Below are 17119 nucleotides of genomic sequence, written 5' to 3' on the forward strand. Positions count from 1 at the left end.
TACCTGATACATCATCCAGAAATCTAATCATTGGCTTAATAGTTTGGACACTTCTACCCTGCATCTCTAAACATAATGGTATCTTGATGATGGGGGGGAAGAAAACTTACATGAGTGAGGGAAGAGAAATAAGGATTTATATAATGCCTATTATGTGCTAAGTGCTTTTAAAAATATATATCTTATTCACAACCCTGTAAGGAAACTGCTATTATTATTCCCATTTCAGAATTGAGGAAATGGAGGCAAACAAGTGAAATAATTTGTCCAGGATCTGAGGCCAATATGAACATATGAACTCAAGTCTTTCTGACTCCAAGCCCAGAGCCCTGTCCACTGTACCACCAGCTGCCTCACTGGTCACCAACTGTAAAGGGCCAGCAGTTTGAAGGGCCAAAAATTCATGCCTCATTTGAGCTACGCAAGGATCTCATTCCTTGGAACTATTACCAACCTCATAATTTTTCTACATAAATTTGTATTGCTTCCAGTGTGGATCACTACAGTCCTGGAGGCTGCTGCTATTGCTGGAATTTAAGCTCTGAACTCGAATGAAAGCTTGAATTTCTAGATTTCCCAAACTTAAAAAGTTACAGCCTAGAAATATCTACAATGGAAGACACTTTCGCCTGTTCTGGGTAGGCTATGCATGAGTTAGCCAATTGTACTATTTCCTGGTTTGGCTGGAAACCAGCTCTCAAAGCTCCTTGTGCTGGATTGAAACCAGGCAGAAAATATTGTGCATGCTCTGTAAAACCTATTAAAAAGGACAAATTTAAATATGTTCTCTTACACTTAAATCTGCCTGTCAGTTTTGGTTTAAATCTACCTGTTACTGATTTTATCTTTGCTAGTTGTCCCCTTAGCAATATTGGCTTCAATAAGCTATTTCAGGTAACCTTCAGCTAAAAAAACATTAAGTGCCTGTATGCCTTGATAAAACTAAATGGTGGAACAACAACAAAACAAAACTCTCTCCTTCTAGAAAAATGCTTATAAAACTAGTTCTAGATTTACAAGATTATATGAAAACGGACATATATAATACATTTCATTGATGTAGAAATTAGCCAATTAACCTTCGTTTCCTCATCTGTAAAATGTGAGGACTCATTCCCTTTCTTGTTGACCAATTCAAAAATGTTACAACAGGATCTTTCGGAAGCTGTGATGGCAAAAAATAAAGTTTTTGTTTGTTCCTAGAAACTAAATCAGCATTTTGAACCAAGTTAGTACAGACAAAGACTAAAATGAAATTTTTGTCTGTAGATCCTAAAGCTCTTAGTATACCAATGAAACAATTCTAAACTTGTAAAGTTTATGGATGGTGTATGTTGGTCATACATAATAAATGGATGATATATATTTTTCTCTTGATAAATCTATATATGAAATTATTTTTTCTTTTGAACAGTATTCCAACATTTTTATCAGTATTGGTCTTAGATTTTTTTTTTTTTTTTTGGTCTGTACCTAATATTGGCCAAAAAAAGGGGGGGGGGTGTGGTGTTTTTGTTTTAATTTGTGGTCCACATTTACAGCCAAAATATTTTACATCTATTAAAAAAAATGTAGTAGACGGGACTATCAGACATCTCCCATGCAGAGTGAAAGGCAAAGACAGGTACAGTCATTCTCGGGCCATACTAACTTTACATAATACGGGAAAAGCAGAAATTGCTCTGGCTTATAAAGAAAACCTGCGGAAGAGGAACGGGGCCCTAGGACTCCGCAGGAAGGCGGATGGGTGCCCCGGCAGCTGGGGGGGAGGAGTTTGCAGCCGCCACGTAGAATTTCAGCGACCAGGCCGGCGTGCTAGTGAGCCCCATGGCTTCTGCTCCCGGTGCCGGCGGCGGGACCCGGAACCTGCTCCAGTTCTTGCGGCTGGTGGGTCAGCTCAAGGTGAGCGTGCGAAGAAATCTCGTGTCCTGCAGCTGCTGCCAGCCTGGGAGGCCAGGCCCCGCTGCGGGGCAGGAAGCCCCGAGCCAGAGCTCACGTACGCGGGCCCCGGGCTTAACCCCCGTGCTGTGACGCCTGTAGCGGAGGCAGCGAGAGCAGGGAGCTGCCCCGGGTGGGGCGGGAGAGGAGAGGGTGTGGTACCTAGCAGCCCAGCGCCGGATAAATACTGGGACTTTCCTCCGCGCTTCATATAGAGCTGCAGTGCTGCATCCTGGATTGTAAAGGAAGAGAGTCACAGGAAGTAATCTTTCCTGGTTGCTATGGTAGCAGTGGTTTAGAAATCCTGACTAAGATAAACTGGAAAGCAGCATCGTATTATGGATAATGAGTGGACTTGGGATCATGAAAATTGGAAGATCTGATTAAGATCCTGCTCCATGCGCTTATGTCAATTTTTTAATTATAGAAAATGATGCTAATTAATATAGGTGATGATAGGGTGTGTCTTAAGGATTCACTATGCGCCAAACAGTATCCTTGGTATTGGAGCTGCCAAAACAAAGAATGAAACCATCCCTGCATTCTAATGGGGGAGATAAGTACATGTAAGAAATGTGCAACACAGACGGTATATCAAAAATAAACATTTTTCATATTTATATACTTATGTAGCATATATTTATTTGTAACCCTATTTATATGTGAACATGTTTACATATATTTATTAGATATAAGTGTATAACAAATAATATATACATATAGATATATTGTTATATATATTATAATATTTTAACATTTATAAAATAGTTACCTGCAAAATAATTTGGGAGAGAGAGTACTAGTAGTTGGGGCATCAGGAAAGGCCTAGTTGTGTGACCTTGTGCTGTACAAATCACTTAATTGCTCTGTGCCTCAGTTTTCTTTTCTGTAAAATGAGGGAGTTGGATACAGTTGCATCTAAGGTCCCTTACACCTCTGATCTTTGAATGCATGTTAATAGATGAGCTATGCAGAGCTAAGGGACAGTGGTTAGAGAGCTGACCTTGTGAATCAGAAGGACTTGTTTTGAATTTCTGCCTCTGTTGACCTCTCACTATATAGATAAGTCACTTGACCTTTGAGGGCCCTGAGTAATTTGCTAAGACTAGTTGGGGCTTCAGGGGCTCCTGAAGCTGTGGCTGCTGCTCATGTTCCCACCTGCCTTTTGCTGAACAGCTTTTCTTTACTTCCCTTTTTTCTCCCTCTCTCTCAGTCCCTTTCCCTGTCCCCTCTCTCCTTTCTTTCCCTGTGTCTCTGTCTCTCTGTTTGTCTCTCTCTCTCTGTCTCTGTCTCTCTCTGTCTTTCTGTCTCTCTCTCTCTGTCTCTGTCTCTCTCCCCCTTTCTCTCTCAGTAGAAAGAAATATATCTTTCTGTATGTGAATCATCTGCGTAACACACCATACATATATATGGAACTATACAGAAATAGATTTATATGTACATATATATACATATGGAACTACATAGACAGATTTATGTGTACATTTATGCAGCTGACAGTATATCTATAGGTCTACATATATGTGTGATAGTTATATTTAGATAACTAATTTTTATCTAGATGTTATTTTATAGATTATATTATATAGTTATTTCTAGATGTTATAGCTATATCATTATATAGATTATATATATATATAATGTGTTATACATAATCTATATATTATATATATTTTATATGTACCTACTATATTAATAATCTATATAATCATTGTTAAGAAATCTCTGGTAACTTTGTAAAGAGCAATTTAAACTGAGGTCTGAAACCAGATTCTAAAGACTTGAGAAATAAGTGAGAGGAGAAAGAGTGGAGGAAATTACTTTAGACAACTTTTTTCTTGGAATATGTTTAAATGTTGAAGTGAGGAGACAAAGGACAGCTACTTAAGGAAATAATGAGAACCTGTGAGGATTTTATGGGCAGCTAAGAAGAAGAAACCCACCTTACTGTAGCCAACCAGAAAGCCAAGTTCTGATGTCAACCACCTGGGGTTAAATATCCCCTATAAATCTGCCCATGACCTACTTCATCTTTGCTGAAATCCTTTTGGGGTTAGCTTGCCACCACTGTTTTGCCATTTGGTATCTTTCTCTTTACCCCCTCTCTCATGCCTTGAGGTAACTTGCTCTTTGTTATAGCTAGCTAATAACTCTTTTAGGGTGCTAAATTTTTCTATGGATTTAGCCTGCCAGTCAACAGTCAATGGTGTGTTCCCACCTTGTGACATATTCCATTTTTCCTGGTTAATTGTGAATTCCATTGGAGAATTTGTCTTTTCCCTTGTTAATTGTTAAAACCCCTTTGCTTGCTAACTATATGTTTTCACAAATATATTTCATATTTATCACTCCTGGTGACTGTTTTCTCTCTTTATATTGTCTATAACCTCTTCTCATAAATAAAAGTACCTTTTGGCAAGGAAAAAGCCATCATGAATTCTTCATGTGTGAATGTTACCAAACCCCATCGTTTGATGCCAAACCCGAATCTCATCATTAACTATGCGCCAGGCCATGATAACACAAATAGCATCTCTTTGATCTCATTTAATCTCTTTGGGTCTCAGTTCACTAGGTGCATGTAAGATTCCCTCCCAATTCTAAATGTATAATTTTATGTTTATATCAAATGCTTTAATACATATTGTTGTTTATCACATCATTAAATAATGATGACTAATTGATTTTTCATCGGTTTATATATTTTTGTATTTATTTGATTTTATTGACCAGAGAGTACCACGTACAGGCTGGGTATACAGAAATGTTGAAAAGCCAGAAAGTGTATCAGATCATATGTACAGAATGGCTATCATGGCTTTTGTAACTGAAGATAAGCATCTTAATAAAGACAGGTAAGCAATTCAAGCTTCGTTGAAGTCACTGGTCAATAAAATAGAGCATTTAATTTGGAGTCTTGCTGTCATTAGACACTTACTAATTGTGTGCTTTTGGCCAAATTACCTAACTTCTCTGGGTCTCATTTTACTCCTCTATAAAATGGGGGTAGAGGTAGGTTAAAGCACAACATGGATTGGGATTGGTGTGGCTAAGGAGCAGTTTGTGTGTGGGGAAGTAGATGAAAAGAGAAGAGTTTAAGGAACAGTTACCTCAAAAAGAGTATACATTTCTGCATGGCAATCATAAAAGCTAATATTGTTATTTAGTCATTTTAAGTCATGTCTAATTCTTCAAAGCCCCTTTTGGAGTTTTCTTTGGCAAAGACACTAGTGTAGTTTAGCATTTCCTTCTTCAGCTCATTTTCCACATAAAAAACTGAGGCAAATAGGGGTTAAGATTCCAGGTCTTGTGCTCGGGGTCACATAGAGAATAAGTATTTGAGACCATATTTGAATTCTGGAAGACATGAGTCTTCCTGACTTCTGGCCTTGCACTGCAAAAACTACCTACCCCCACTGTGATCTTAGGTTGCTTCAATAGAGGCATAATATTGAAATCAAGGAGTGTGATTGTCTTTTTGTATTGTGTCCTGATCAAACCACACATAGAGTATAGTGACAACCTGTGATCATTAAGGTTGTAGTTATTTCACGAATTTGCGTGTCATCCTTGCGCAGGGGCCATGCTAATCTTCTCTGTATCGTTCCAATTTTAGTATATGTGCTGCCGAAGCAAGCACAAGGTTGTAGTTATTTCAAATATTCCATGACTCCCTCATTTTGATTTTTATTTAGCGCCATCAAAAAAGACAATATGATTTTAACATATTTAACATGCATCGGATTACTTGCCATCTAGGAGAGGAGGTGGTGGGAAGGAGGAGAAAATTTGAAACACAAAGTTTTGCAAGGGTCAGTGTTGAAAAATTACCCATGCATATGTTTTGTAAATAAAAACTTTTGATAAAAAAGGGAAGAAATAATAAAATATACAATTTGATTTAATGTAATGAGTTTCTTTTTAGAATGCATACACATTTATTAGTGCATGTATGTATGTATATGTATACATATGTGTATTTGCTATTTTCAAATGTATGTAAATGTTCTTAAGATTAATAAAAGACAGATTCATTTAAAAGTGTTATTGAATTTATGGTAGATATTTTTTTATCATTATGCATTTTCTTTATCAACAGATAGTTGTACTGTCAGGTGTGAGGTTTTTCGTAATTAAAAAGGGGTCATTACACTCAAATAGGTTGGAAACAACTTATCTAGATGATTACTTAGTGATACGTACTATGTTGGTTGGAAGACTTTGACACTGAAAAGAGAATGAATAAGATAGTAAAGAGATTGAAGACCTTGATAGGTAAGAAGCAAGTAAAAGGAACTTGCCTAAAAAAGAGAAGACTGAAGGAGCAGGTGATAGCTATCTTCAAGTATTAGAAACTTAAGACTTATTCAGATTGGACCCATTGGGTAGAGCTGTTTAAAAGTGGAATGGATTGCTTCGGAAGATGTGTGTTTTTCATCTGTGGAGATTTCACTTATCAGGGATTTTGTAGGGGGTCTTCCTCTTTAAATATGGATTAGATTTGAGGATTCTTCTATCTTTGATAGTCTATGATTCAGAGGTTGTTGCAGGGAAATCAGATAGGAAGTTATTGTAATAGTATAATCTTGATTGTATCAGTGGGAATAGAAAAGGCTAACTGTTAGTCCATGTGAGAATAAATAAGTTCATATGTGAAATATTAATTTTTCTGTTCATGTAATAGATAAATGATGTATATCTTAAACCCCTTTTATTAATGGAACCCCTTTTATTAATCATTTATCAGTGATTCACATGGTGTGTTGAATGATAAGAAATTTTGATTCAGGACTGGCTTAAACTAGACAAATTTAGTACCTTAGTTCATTTTTATTAAAATATTCTGATAATAGAGGAGAAATAAATTATGTAACCTCAAAGCAATACACAAAAGATCAGTCCCTGGTATATATGATTCTGTATAATCATTCAGCATTTCTGGTCAGATGTGTCCGACTTGCTCTGGTTCACGATATGGCAGAGTGCATTGTTGGTGATATAGCTCCTGCAGATAACATCCCTAAAGAAGAAAAACACAAGCGAGAGAAGGTCAGTATGTCGTCATAGGATTTGTGGGAAAAAAACTGGAAGCTTAATGAATTGAGGAGCCAATACTGGATTAACACAATTTTGTGAGAGAAAATAAAAATCCCAAGTGTTATAAACTATGATTACAAATACCCATTTAGCACATCTAATTTTATTATTTGAATTCTCGTAGAAGAAAAATTTAATTCAATAAGAATTTAATAAATACTTATTCTGTATCAGAAACTGTGCTGTGAGCTTGGGATACAAAGACAAAAAAATGAAATAGTTCTTGCCTTTCAAGGAGTTTATATATATATATATATATATATATATATATATATATATATATATATATATGAAATATACATATAAAATATTTATTTGTATGAATTTGTAAGTGTTCTAATAAATGAATGTTAAATTAATTTGGATTGTGGGGCAGCTAAAATTTCACTGTTACTTCTCCAATCTTAATCCCAATGAAGGAGGTTTTAAAAAGACAGGACATACTGAAGTCAGATGTGTACATCTACAGAAATATATAACATGTACATACATATTATGTCTATATTTATATGGACATATATATATATTGAAATAAAAGTGTAAGAAGCATTAAGCAGCTTTATAGCTTTAAAGATAAAAGTTTGCATTTGTTCAATTTTGTTAATAAGTTTAAAATTATTCTCGAGTTGTGTTTTTGATGGGTATGTTTTGATTCTCCAACTAAATTTTTCCATTTCTTGAGTACAGACCTCTTCTGATATTTTTATCATCCATCTTTACTTGCCAGTGTGGGAAGCCCTTTAAGATCTGACTCCCTTCTGTCTTTCAGTTCTTCTTACACTTTATATTCCCCACCAACTGACCTCCTTGTTTTTCCTTAAATAAGATACCTCTTATTTAGAAACATTTTCACAGCTTGTCCCTCATGTTTGAAGTTTTCCTTCATCTCAACTTCTGGCTTCTCTGACTTCCTGTCAAACCTCAGCTAAAATCTCACCTCCAAAGAGAATCTTTTCCTAATCCACTTTAATGCCTTCATTCTGTGATTATCTTCAATTTATCCTTAATACAATTCTTTGTATTACATTACTACATTAGACTGTGAGCTATTTCAGAAGAAAGACTGCCTATTTTTTCCTTTTTAAAATTTTCAGTAGTTAGTACAGTATTTGGCACATAGTAGGTGATTAATGAATGCTTATTGACGTAATACATGCTCCAATCCCCTAGATATATTTATCTAGTATAGTGATCAATGTATAGTAGCTATTTAGTAAATGCTTGCTGATAAGCTAATAGTTATAACTTTTAATGTATAGCTATCATTATTTATGTAATATATAAAAAGATATTTATTATAAGATATAAATACTTTTTTACATCAGTATCCTTTCAATCTGGGAACCTGGTATAATACAAACCAGAAATCTATAGGGGTGTTGGTATAATGCCAGACAGAGTCTTCCCTGTATGGAAACTCGAATAACTCCAGTTCACTTTTCTAGGTGTTTACACCTAGATGATCTCCCAAGCCACTTTTAATTCTACCATTTTATGAGGATATGATCCTCTCTGTTACTTGGCATATATATATATATATATATATATATATGTATATATATATGTATATATGCATAGAATTACATGCTCTTTAAATTATGATTTAATATTTCAGGAAGCCATGAAGCAATTAACCCAGCTGTTATCAGAAGATGTCAAGAAGGAAATCTATGATCTCTGGGAAGTAGGTATAAATGATGAATTAAATTTTGTTTTTATTGAATATATTGGTTTATATCTTCACTGTTTTTTGGTTGGTGATATGAGTTAGGATACACCATCTTGTACAATTTTAGTTGTTGCTTGTTTGTGACTAGAGGCAGTCACCAATTTAGGAATGTTCCCCTTACATGAATCTCTGACAAATTGTTATTTTAGCTGGACCAAGCCCACTGGTAACATTCCCCTTTCCTCCCTCAGTAAGTAGTGCTATTTGGAATTTTATCTCTTTCCCCACTGTACTTGATGTTGTATCCTGTTCTTCTATTAGTGAGATTCCTACCATCTCAATCTTGGGCTAGTTTCTCTCCTCTTCCTAGAAGATGCCTGGTTGATGGTAATATTGCTATGGTAGGTAGCATATTGTAGTAGATAGAGCACTGGACTTCTAATCAGGTTAATCTGAGTTCAAATCATAGCTCAGATTAGCTGTATGACATTGGGCTAAATCATTATTTCTTTCCGCATTTCAGACTCCTAATCTGTAAAATGAAAGGACTGGATTCAATGGCCTCTAAGCTCTTTTCTTAACTGTGATCTTTCAAATCTGTGATCTTATAATCTGGGCTGAAAGATATCTCATTTTCAACAAAGAAAATCAAACAAAGATCCAACAAAGGATCTATTTTTATGAAGTAACACTAACATCTTGCCATCTTTCATGATTCCTTTGTTAATGACCTTTAAAGCCAACCTGTATTTCCTGTAGCTGCAGATTTAAGTGACATTACCTGTTGATACCCTGTGGCCTGTGTAAAATTAAGTGAGCACTTGATATTTAGTTTGACATGGGTCTTTTAAACCTGTTTCCTGATGATTGGTTGGGGAAAAGGGGGAAGAAAGAAGTTGAAAGACAGCATAAACTACTCTGTAATTTTGCCACAGTCTTGCCTTGTTTCTCATTGTTGAAAGGAATAGGAATCCTTGAAATTTTATTTTTTTTTCTGTGCCTTTGAAGCAAAGAATTTTGACTTTAATTTATGTGTAGTGTCTGGGTTGATCTTTACACTTGAAGTTTTGGAGAAAGAAATTGATTTTCAACTGATCACTCCATTTTCTCATGTGTGACATTTTTGCATGTGCAGAATTATTCCTGATTGAGCCATTTTAAATTAAAAATGTAAAATGAAGAAGAAAGCTAGTCATTGCTGATAAAATCAAGGGGGGAAATGGCTTATAAATAGAAAGAAAAGCAAAATGAAATAGATTCAGAGGGATTTGTGATTATTAAAATGAATTTGAATTGATTAAATAAAACCCCTAGGCTAAAAGAGAATTTGTTAAAAAGTAAAATGTGATCATTTTCAAAGAACAGTGATTTAAGTACCAGAGGCATGAAATGTAATTAATTTCATATTTTAGAAAAAGTTTTTTTTTTTTTTTTTACCTTTTTGTGGCCAATTATATGTCAATTGTGGTCATGTTTCAAATAGCAGCATTTGTAAAGAGCAAGGCAGGTAATAGCAATCAAGCAGCTATTCAGTAATACCTAGTATATTATACTTCCAAGAAAGCACAATGGAGTCATTACCTGAACCCAGCAGGAACAGAAATACAGATTAGAATTATGTCATAACTTTAGCTAACATTTATATCATGCTTACTGTGTGCCAAATATTGTGCTCAACACTTTATAAATATCTCATTTGGTCATAACAGCCCTGCAATGCACGTGCTATATCATCAGCCCCATTTTACTGAAACTGAAGCAGAGTGTAGAACTGGCTCACAGTCAACTGCCTCCCCTCTATGATTTTCTGAAGTCACACTCAAATCTTCTTGACTTCAGGTTCAGTACTCTTTGCACTATGATGACACCTAGTGACAATTCTTTCATTAAAAGCAAGAATATTTTGGCATTAAGAGAGCATATATGTTATGATAAATATTTGTTATAAAAATGGATTTCTTGAGCAGTCCTTGCCTCTTGAATCATATCACCACTAAGGTGCTGGTAATGAAAGGAGGAAAAGGAGCAGCAAAGACTATCACTAAGTTCCTACTCTGTTTAGAAGCTTCTGATAGTCAATAGGAAATATCTGTATATCTATGTTTATTTGTAGATATTTATATCTACATATGCCCACATATGTATACACATAAGTATGAGTATATTATATATACATATTTTATTACACACACACACATATATATATAGTATATACACATATATACATACACATACATACATATTAGATATACCTGTTCCCAGGAATCTTTTAATCTACTTGGGGGAGAGGGAGAGACACAAATATATAATTGTAATATAAATCAGTTTATGATACATTCAAAAGAGTTCCCTATCTCTTTGTGTTTTTAATGTGTAAAAATTGTATGAAGTAGTCATGGATCCTGATTCTCTTGGCTGCTATGAGATTGAATTAGGCACAGGGGAAAAAAAAACAAGGACTTGTTGTTTGTAACTGATACCAACATGGCAGGCCCAGAAATGGGGGAAATAATTCATGAGAAAAAAGAAACTTAGCATTAAGTAAAGAGGGAAGTAAAGAGATGAGAAGCGTGAAAATGAAATGTCAAGTTGAAGTAAAAAGGATAAAGAATTAAGCTATTTAGGTGGATTAAGGAACAATGATCATAAAAAGAAGACAGGATAATTAAATAGGAAGAATCTGACATGAAAGAAAAGATAGAGTAAATGAGAATTATTTACTAAAATTAAAGGAGCCATTAACACATCCTTAATATATGGAGTCTACAAACACCAGCCCTGAAATTCCTTCATGAAACCTTTCTTTCTTTCTTTTCTTTCTTTCTTTCTTTCTTTCTTTTTAATAGTCTTTTATTTACAGGTTATCTATATGGGTGTAACTTTACAGCATTGACAATTGCCAAACCTCTTGTTCCAGTTTTTCCCCTCCTTCCCCCCACTTCCTCCCCCAGATGGCAGGATGACCAGTAGATGTTAAATATATTAAAATATAAATTAGATACACAATAAATATACATGACCAAACTGTTATTTTGCTGTACAAAAAGAATCTGACTCTGAAATATTGTACAATTAGCCTGTGAAGGAAATCCAAAATGCAGGTGGGCAAAAATATAGGGATTGGGAATTCAATGTAATGGTTCTTAATCATCTCCCAGAATTCTTTTGCTGGGCGTAGCTGGTTCAGTTCATTACTGATCCATTGGAACTGATTTGGTTCATCTCATTGCTGAGGATGGCCAGGTCCATCAGAATTGGTCATCATATAGTATTGTTGTTGAAGTATATAATGATCTCTTGGCCCTGCTCATTTCACTCAGCATCAGTTCGTGTAAGTCTCTCCAAGCCTTTGTGAAATCATCCTGTTGGTCATTTCTTACAGAACAATAATATTCCATAATATTCATATACCACAATTTATTCAGCCATTCTCCAACTGATGGACATCCACTCAGTTTCCAGTTTCTAGCCACTACAAAGAGGGCTGTCACAAACATTCTTGCACATACAGATCCCTTTGCCTTCTTTATGATCTCTTTGGAATATAAGCCCAGTAGTAACACTGCTGGATCAAAGGGTATGCACAGTTTGATAACTTTTTGAGCATAGTTCCAAATTGCTCTCCAGAATGGTTGGATGTATTCACAGTTCCACCAACAATGTATTAGTGTCCCTGTTTCATGAAGCCTTTCTGACAGTTTTGTGTGAATGAGAAAGGTGGCTGAATGTCAAGGCTGGGGGCTTTTGGCTCTGCCTCTTTCAATTTGGATGTGAAAATCCATAGGAACACATTTACATGTGCTTTTGATTGTCCCTTTTAGGAGTATGAGAACCAGTCCAGTGCAGAAGCCAAGTTTGTGAAACAGCTGGACCAATGTGAAATGATTCTCCAGGCATTTGAGTATGAGGACCTAGAAAACAAACCTGGAAAGCTTCAGGAATTCTATGACTCAACTGCAGGTGTGTGACCTGATTTTTTTTTGAAAAAACCCTATTCAGTCTTTACAGGCTGCCAGAGCAAGGAGTGGGGAGAGTGAGGGCTGGTTTGTTTGTTTGTTTGTTTTGCTGAGGTAATTGGGGTTAAATGACTTGTCCAGGGTCATGCAACTATGAAGTGTTAAGTGTCTGAGACCAGATTGGAACTCAGGTCCTCATGGAGGGTGTTCTATCCAGTGTGCTACCTACCTGCCCCAAGTTGATCCTTTTGAAAAAGATCATTGATCCTTAAAAACAAAACAACAAGACTGATAATACATGTACCACCATATTGATCTATTCAATTCAGTAAGTACTTTATTCCCAATATATTCCATGCAGAATACCATAGTGGCTGCCAGACTCTGTACAAAGCTTGAATAAATCACAGTATCTTTCTTTCTTCTTTTTTTTTTATACATGACCAAACTGTTATTTTGCTGTACAAAAAGAATCAGACTCTGAAATATTGTACAATTAGCTTGTGAAGGAAATCCAAAATGCAGGTGGGCAAAAATATATAGGGATTGGAAATTCAATGTAATGGTTTTTAGTCATCTCCCAGAGTTCTTTCTCTGGGCGTAGCTGGTTCAGTTCATTACTGCTCCATTGGAAATGATTTGGTTGATCTCCTTGCTGAGGATGGCCAGGTCCATCAGAACTGGTCATCATATAGTATTGTTGTTGAAGTATATAATGATCTCTTGGCCCTGCTCATTTCACTCAGCATCAGTTCGTGTAAGTCTCTCCAGGCCTTTGTGAAATCATCCTGTTGGTCATTTCTTACAGAACAATAATATTCCATAATATTCATATACCACAATTTATTCAGCCATTCTCCAACTGATGGGCATCCACTCAGTTTCCAGTTTCTAGCCACTACAAAGAGGGCACAGTATCTTTCTTAATGAAACTTAAAGTCTACTAAGGGAATATGACACTGATACAAAAGATTCTAAAATAAGGCACAAAGAGATGTCATTCATTCATTAATTTGCAATTTTATCTGATTCTTTGTGGACCTATTTGGGGATTTCTTAGCAAAGATACTGTAGTGGTTTGCCATTTGCTTTTCTAGCTCATTTTACAGATGAGGAAATATGCACAAATGAGGCAAATAGGATTAAGTGATTTGTCCAAGATCACACAGCTGGTGTCTGAAGCCAGCTCAGGAAGAGAAATCTTAGGAACTCCAGGCCTGTCATTATTTCCACTGAGCCACTTAGCTACTCTAGTGATTAGTATAGAAGGGATATAATAAGCAAAAATGTTGTATGTGCTAGAAAGGGTAAAGGAGTGAGCATTTGTTAAAGTGACTGCTGTGTACCAGTGCTAAGTGCTTTACAGATATTCTTACAATAACCCCATGAAGTGGTGACTCCCACTTAACATTTGAGGAAACTGAGGCAGGGAGAAAAGTTGACTGATTGACTCAGGGTTAAACAGCCAGTAAATATTTGACCTCAGGTTTCACTGACTGGGGCCCAGTGCTCTGCTAACTATAGGAGACGACATTTTAATTGACCTTTTAGGATGATTACTTACTACCTGGACAAGTCACTTAACCCATGTTTGCCCCAGTTTCTTACTATATAATGAGCTAGAAAAGGAAATGGCAAACCCACTGAAGTAACTTTCCCAAGAAACAGCACATGGGATCAAGAAGTGTTGGATGTGACTGAAAAGAATTATGTAGACAAAACAGGCAGAGAGTAGAGCAAAGAGCGCTTGTGTCACAAGGGACATAGTGGACAAAACCAAGGAATTTTGGGACTTAACTGGGGAAATAAGTAGTTCAGTGTAGTACGAATGAAGTAATTTATAAAGATGAGAATGACACGGGCTAAGTTTTGGGAAATGATGGACTTATACAATTTAACATTTTTATTATCTGGATAAAGACAGAGCTGGCACGCTATTTATTTTTTAGATTACCAAAAAACCAAAACCCAAAACCACTGTAAGGAGATGCCTAACTGGATGGCAGTCAGATCTTGATGGCCTAGAGCTGATTCTAAGATGATAAAATGTAACCATGATAAATGCAATGTCATGTGTTTGGGTTAAAAAGAAACCAAATTTACAAGATTTGGAAAAGGGATAGGACGATCAGAAATGCCTCATGTAGTAGAATTCTGAGCCCCAAGACTTGATAAGTAGCTATAGGGAGAAGTACAAGTGTAACTAGTTGGACAGATAGTAGGGATGGAATGCCTCTGAACAAAGTGCTTGTTATAGCCAGCTTTCAGGCAATATTCTGCAATACGTGCTTAATACCAACTACTTCTTGATTAGTTATATGGCCTTGAAGAGCAGCAGTTCCAGGAAAGGAAATCAGATTGTTCTTATAAGAGATTTTTATAACAGGTGTTCTGGGAATTTGAGCAAGGAAGAAGGAAGCAAGAGAAGAGTGGGTCCCAGTTACTGAAGGCTATCAGATGCAGGGTAAGGATAGAAGCATAGAAGGTTGAACAGCAACAGTTTCTCTCCCCCGCCCCCCCCCCCCCATCCCTGCCCATTCAGCTTCTCTACTTTTAGTATATAGAGCTCAGTATCATGTCTACATAATCTGAATATTGTTGATTTCCACCATTTCTACAATACTGTATTTATACCAGGTTTATGATTGTTTCCTAGACTTCCTACTCATAACTGATATGTGTTCATGACTATATTTCTATTCCCCTTCTTCGATTTTCACCTAGATGGCTCAAAAGAGATAGGCCCTTTCATCCAAGATTGGAAGTCAAGCGGAGAGAATGGGTAATGAGGCAGAAAAAAATGTTGGGAAAGGAAGGAAGCTGAGGGAACCGAATTTTTTAATCCTCTCAGTAATGCAAGAGGCTAATAATATGATTATGTGAGGTGGAGGTCACTCTTGGGATGAGAATGTTTGGAAGAGTTCCTTGGGGAATGTGATAGTGAAATCAACTAGATTTAAAATAAAGGAATCTTGAGCAGTGGTGAAGGCCCCATTGAAGTTAAAAAGCTTGATTTTGTGACTTGCTCTAGGGATGCTTAGCAGCCTTCAGGGAAGCAGGAATCAAATGATGGTATTTATCAGAAGTAACCAGGTCCTAGAGGCAAAGGTGATGGCCAGTGTATCAATAAAGTGGCATTCCATGTAATCAAGTCTGGTTAGAGTTTAGTGAACTAAGGAACTGTACCTTTGAGGCCTTTTGGCTGAATTAAGAGAAAAAAATTGAGTAATAGAGTTTCCAGGTATGCTTCTGGTCAGGTTCCATACGATGGTCTCCACCAATCCCTTAACTCAGTCTTAAGAAAATGGACTTCCAACTTCCCAGAACAGAGACACTGGTTAATTTTTCCTATCTTTTTCCTTTACAGGAAAATTCAGCCACCCTGAAATAGTGCAGCTTGTTTCTGAACTTACAGCAAAAAGAAATGCTAAAATAGCTGCAGGAACCAGTGAACTTCATTCTTGAGATGTTTGGGTTTGCTTTTTTTTTTTTTTTTTCAAGTTTCTGTAATCATGTAATAAATATTTTATTTTATGATTTAAGTCTGATGATATGGTGTGTTTGCCACTATAGCACTGTTGATTTCCCCAGGTGTGAGTCTGTTTATTTTCATTTTCCATGGGCTCCAGTGAGAAATTAAAACTCTGTTTGGATATAAAGTCTGTTCCAGGGACTAGGACTACAGGGTCCTAGAGATCAAATGCTTTATGTGGGGATTGGAGTTATCTTTGTTATAAACAGCAAAAAAAAAAAAAAAAAAAATCAGAATTCATGTCTGCTAGAAGCCAAAAAGCATGTTTTCTTCTGATTTGGCGCATATATCCCTGCAGACCAAACTCATTAAAAGGCAGGAGGATATGTCACTATGTTCTGATGCTGAGGGAAAGTTTAATTATTATTGTCTTTAAGGCATAGATCCTTCAACAAAAAATTGGCTAATGATGAGAAACCAAGAAGAGGACAAAATTACATCAATAATATTCTTTTTCTCTCCAGATGAGTCATTTCCTTTTTATTGAAACACCTGTTGCCATAAATCAAATTTTGCATTATGATCTGGGCTCTGATTTGTGCCAGTGATCACAGAATTATAGAGCCTTTAAAAGGTTGATTTTTCTATCAGTCATTTATGTTAAATTCAGAGCAGAGAAAATAAAAAAAAATTAAAATGCTTTTATGGTTTTTCAATTTTTCCTTTTTTTCAATTCAAATAGACCTTTTGGTTTTACAACTTTTATCAGCTAAGCAGAAGGGTAGAACTGAATATTACTATGATCATTGGGCATCTCATAGGGAAAAGTGGCTCTCTAATCTTTTCAACTTCTCCTATCAAAAGTTACCCAAATTCAAACTCTTTCTCAAAATATTGGCCTGAATGAGGTAGATCTGCTTACCCTTAAATCCCTTTGCTGGTGATGAAGGTTCAGTTTGCTTCTGCAGAACAAATCAACAGTATTAC

General features: G+C 36.0%; 1 protein-coding gene and 1 non-coding gene across 3 annotated transcripts; one reads left to right on the plus strand and one right to left on the minus strand.

Annotated features, from left to right (window-relative positions):
* Positions 1 to 1773: 1773 nt before the first annotated feature.
* HDDC2 (HD domain containing 2) lies at positions 1774 to 16421 on the plus strand. Of its 2 annotated transcripts, none has more exons than XM_012549324.3 (6): positions 1774 to 1902; positions 4672 to 4793; positions 6885 to 6987; positions 8651 to 8719; positions 12526 to 12664; positions 16028 to 16421. In XM_012549324.3, the coding sequence occupies exons 1-6, from the start codon at positions 1828 to 1830 to the stop codon at positions 16123 to 16125; spliced, it is 606 nt and encodes a 201-aa protein (XP_012404778.1). In that variant the 5' UTR covers positions 1774 to 1827; the 3' UTR covers positions 16126 to 16421. The 2 variants fall into 2 exon arrangements, with proteins under 2 accessions (XP_012404778.1, XP_031820191.1); XM_031964331.1 differs by lacking the exon at positions 1774 to 1902 and adding an exon at positions 2096 to 2527.
* On the minus strand, positions 5472 to 5578 carry LOC111720683. Its single transcript, XR_002770266.1, has one exon. It is a non-coding gene; the product is annotated as a U6 spliceosomal RNA (small nuclear RNA).
* Positions 16422 to 17119: the final 698 nt, after the last annotated feature.

This window comes from Sarcophilus harrisii, chromosome 4 (assembly GCF_902635505.1).
Source record: "Sarcophilus harrisii chromosome 4, mSarHar1.11, whole genome shotgun sequence".
In the NCBI taxonomy this organism is placed as follows: domain Eukaryota; kingdom Metazoa; phylum Chordata; class Mammalia; order Dasyuromorphia; family Dasyuridae; genus Sarcophilus; species Sarcophilus harrisii.

What these genes read in the sequence shown, in the direction of transcription:
- HDDC2 (XM_012549324.3), top strand. Translation starts at nt 1,828, where the DNA reads ATGGCTTCTGCTCCCGGTGCCGGCGGCGGGACCCGGAACCTGCTCCAG. An exon ending in AAGCATCTTAATAAAGACAG is followed by an intron (nt 4,794 to 6,884) that starts GTAAGCAATTCA and finishes ATTTCTGGTCAG; the next exon opens with ATGTGTCCGACTTGCTCTGG. An exon ending in AAATCTATGATCTCTGGGAA is followed by an intron (nt 8,720 to 12,525) that starts GTAGGTATAAAT and finishes TGTCCCTTTTAG; the next exon opens with GAGTATGAGAACCAGTCCAG.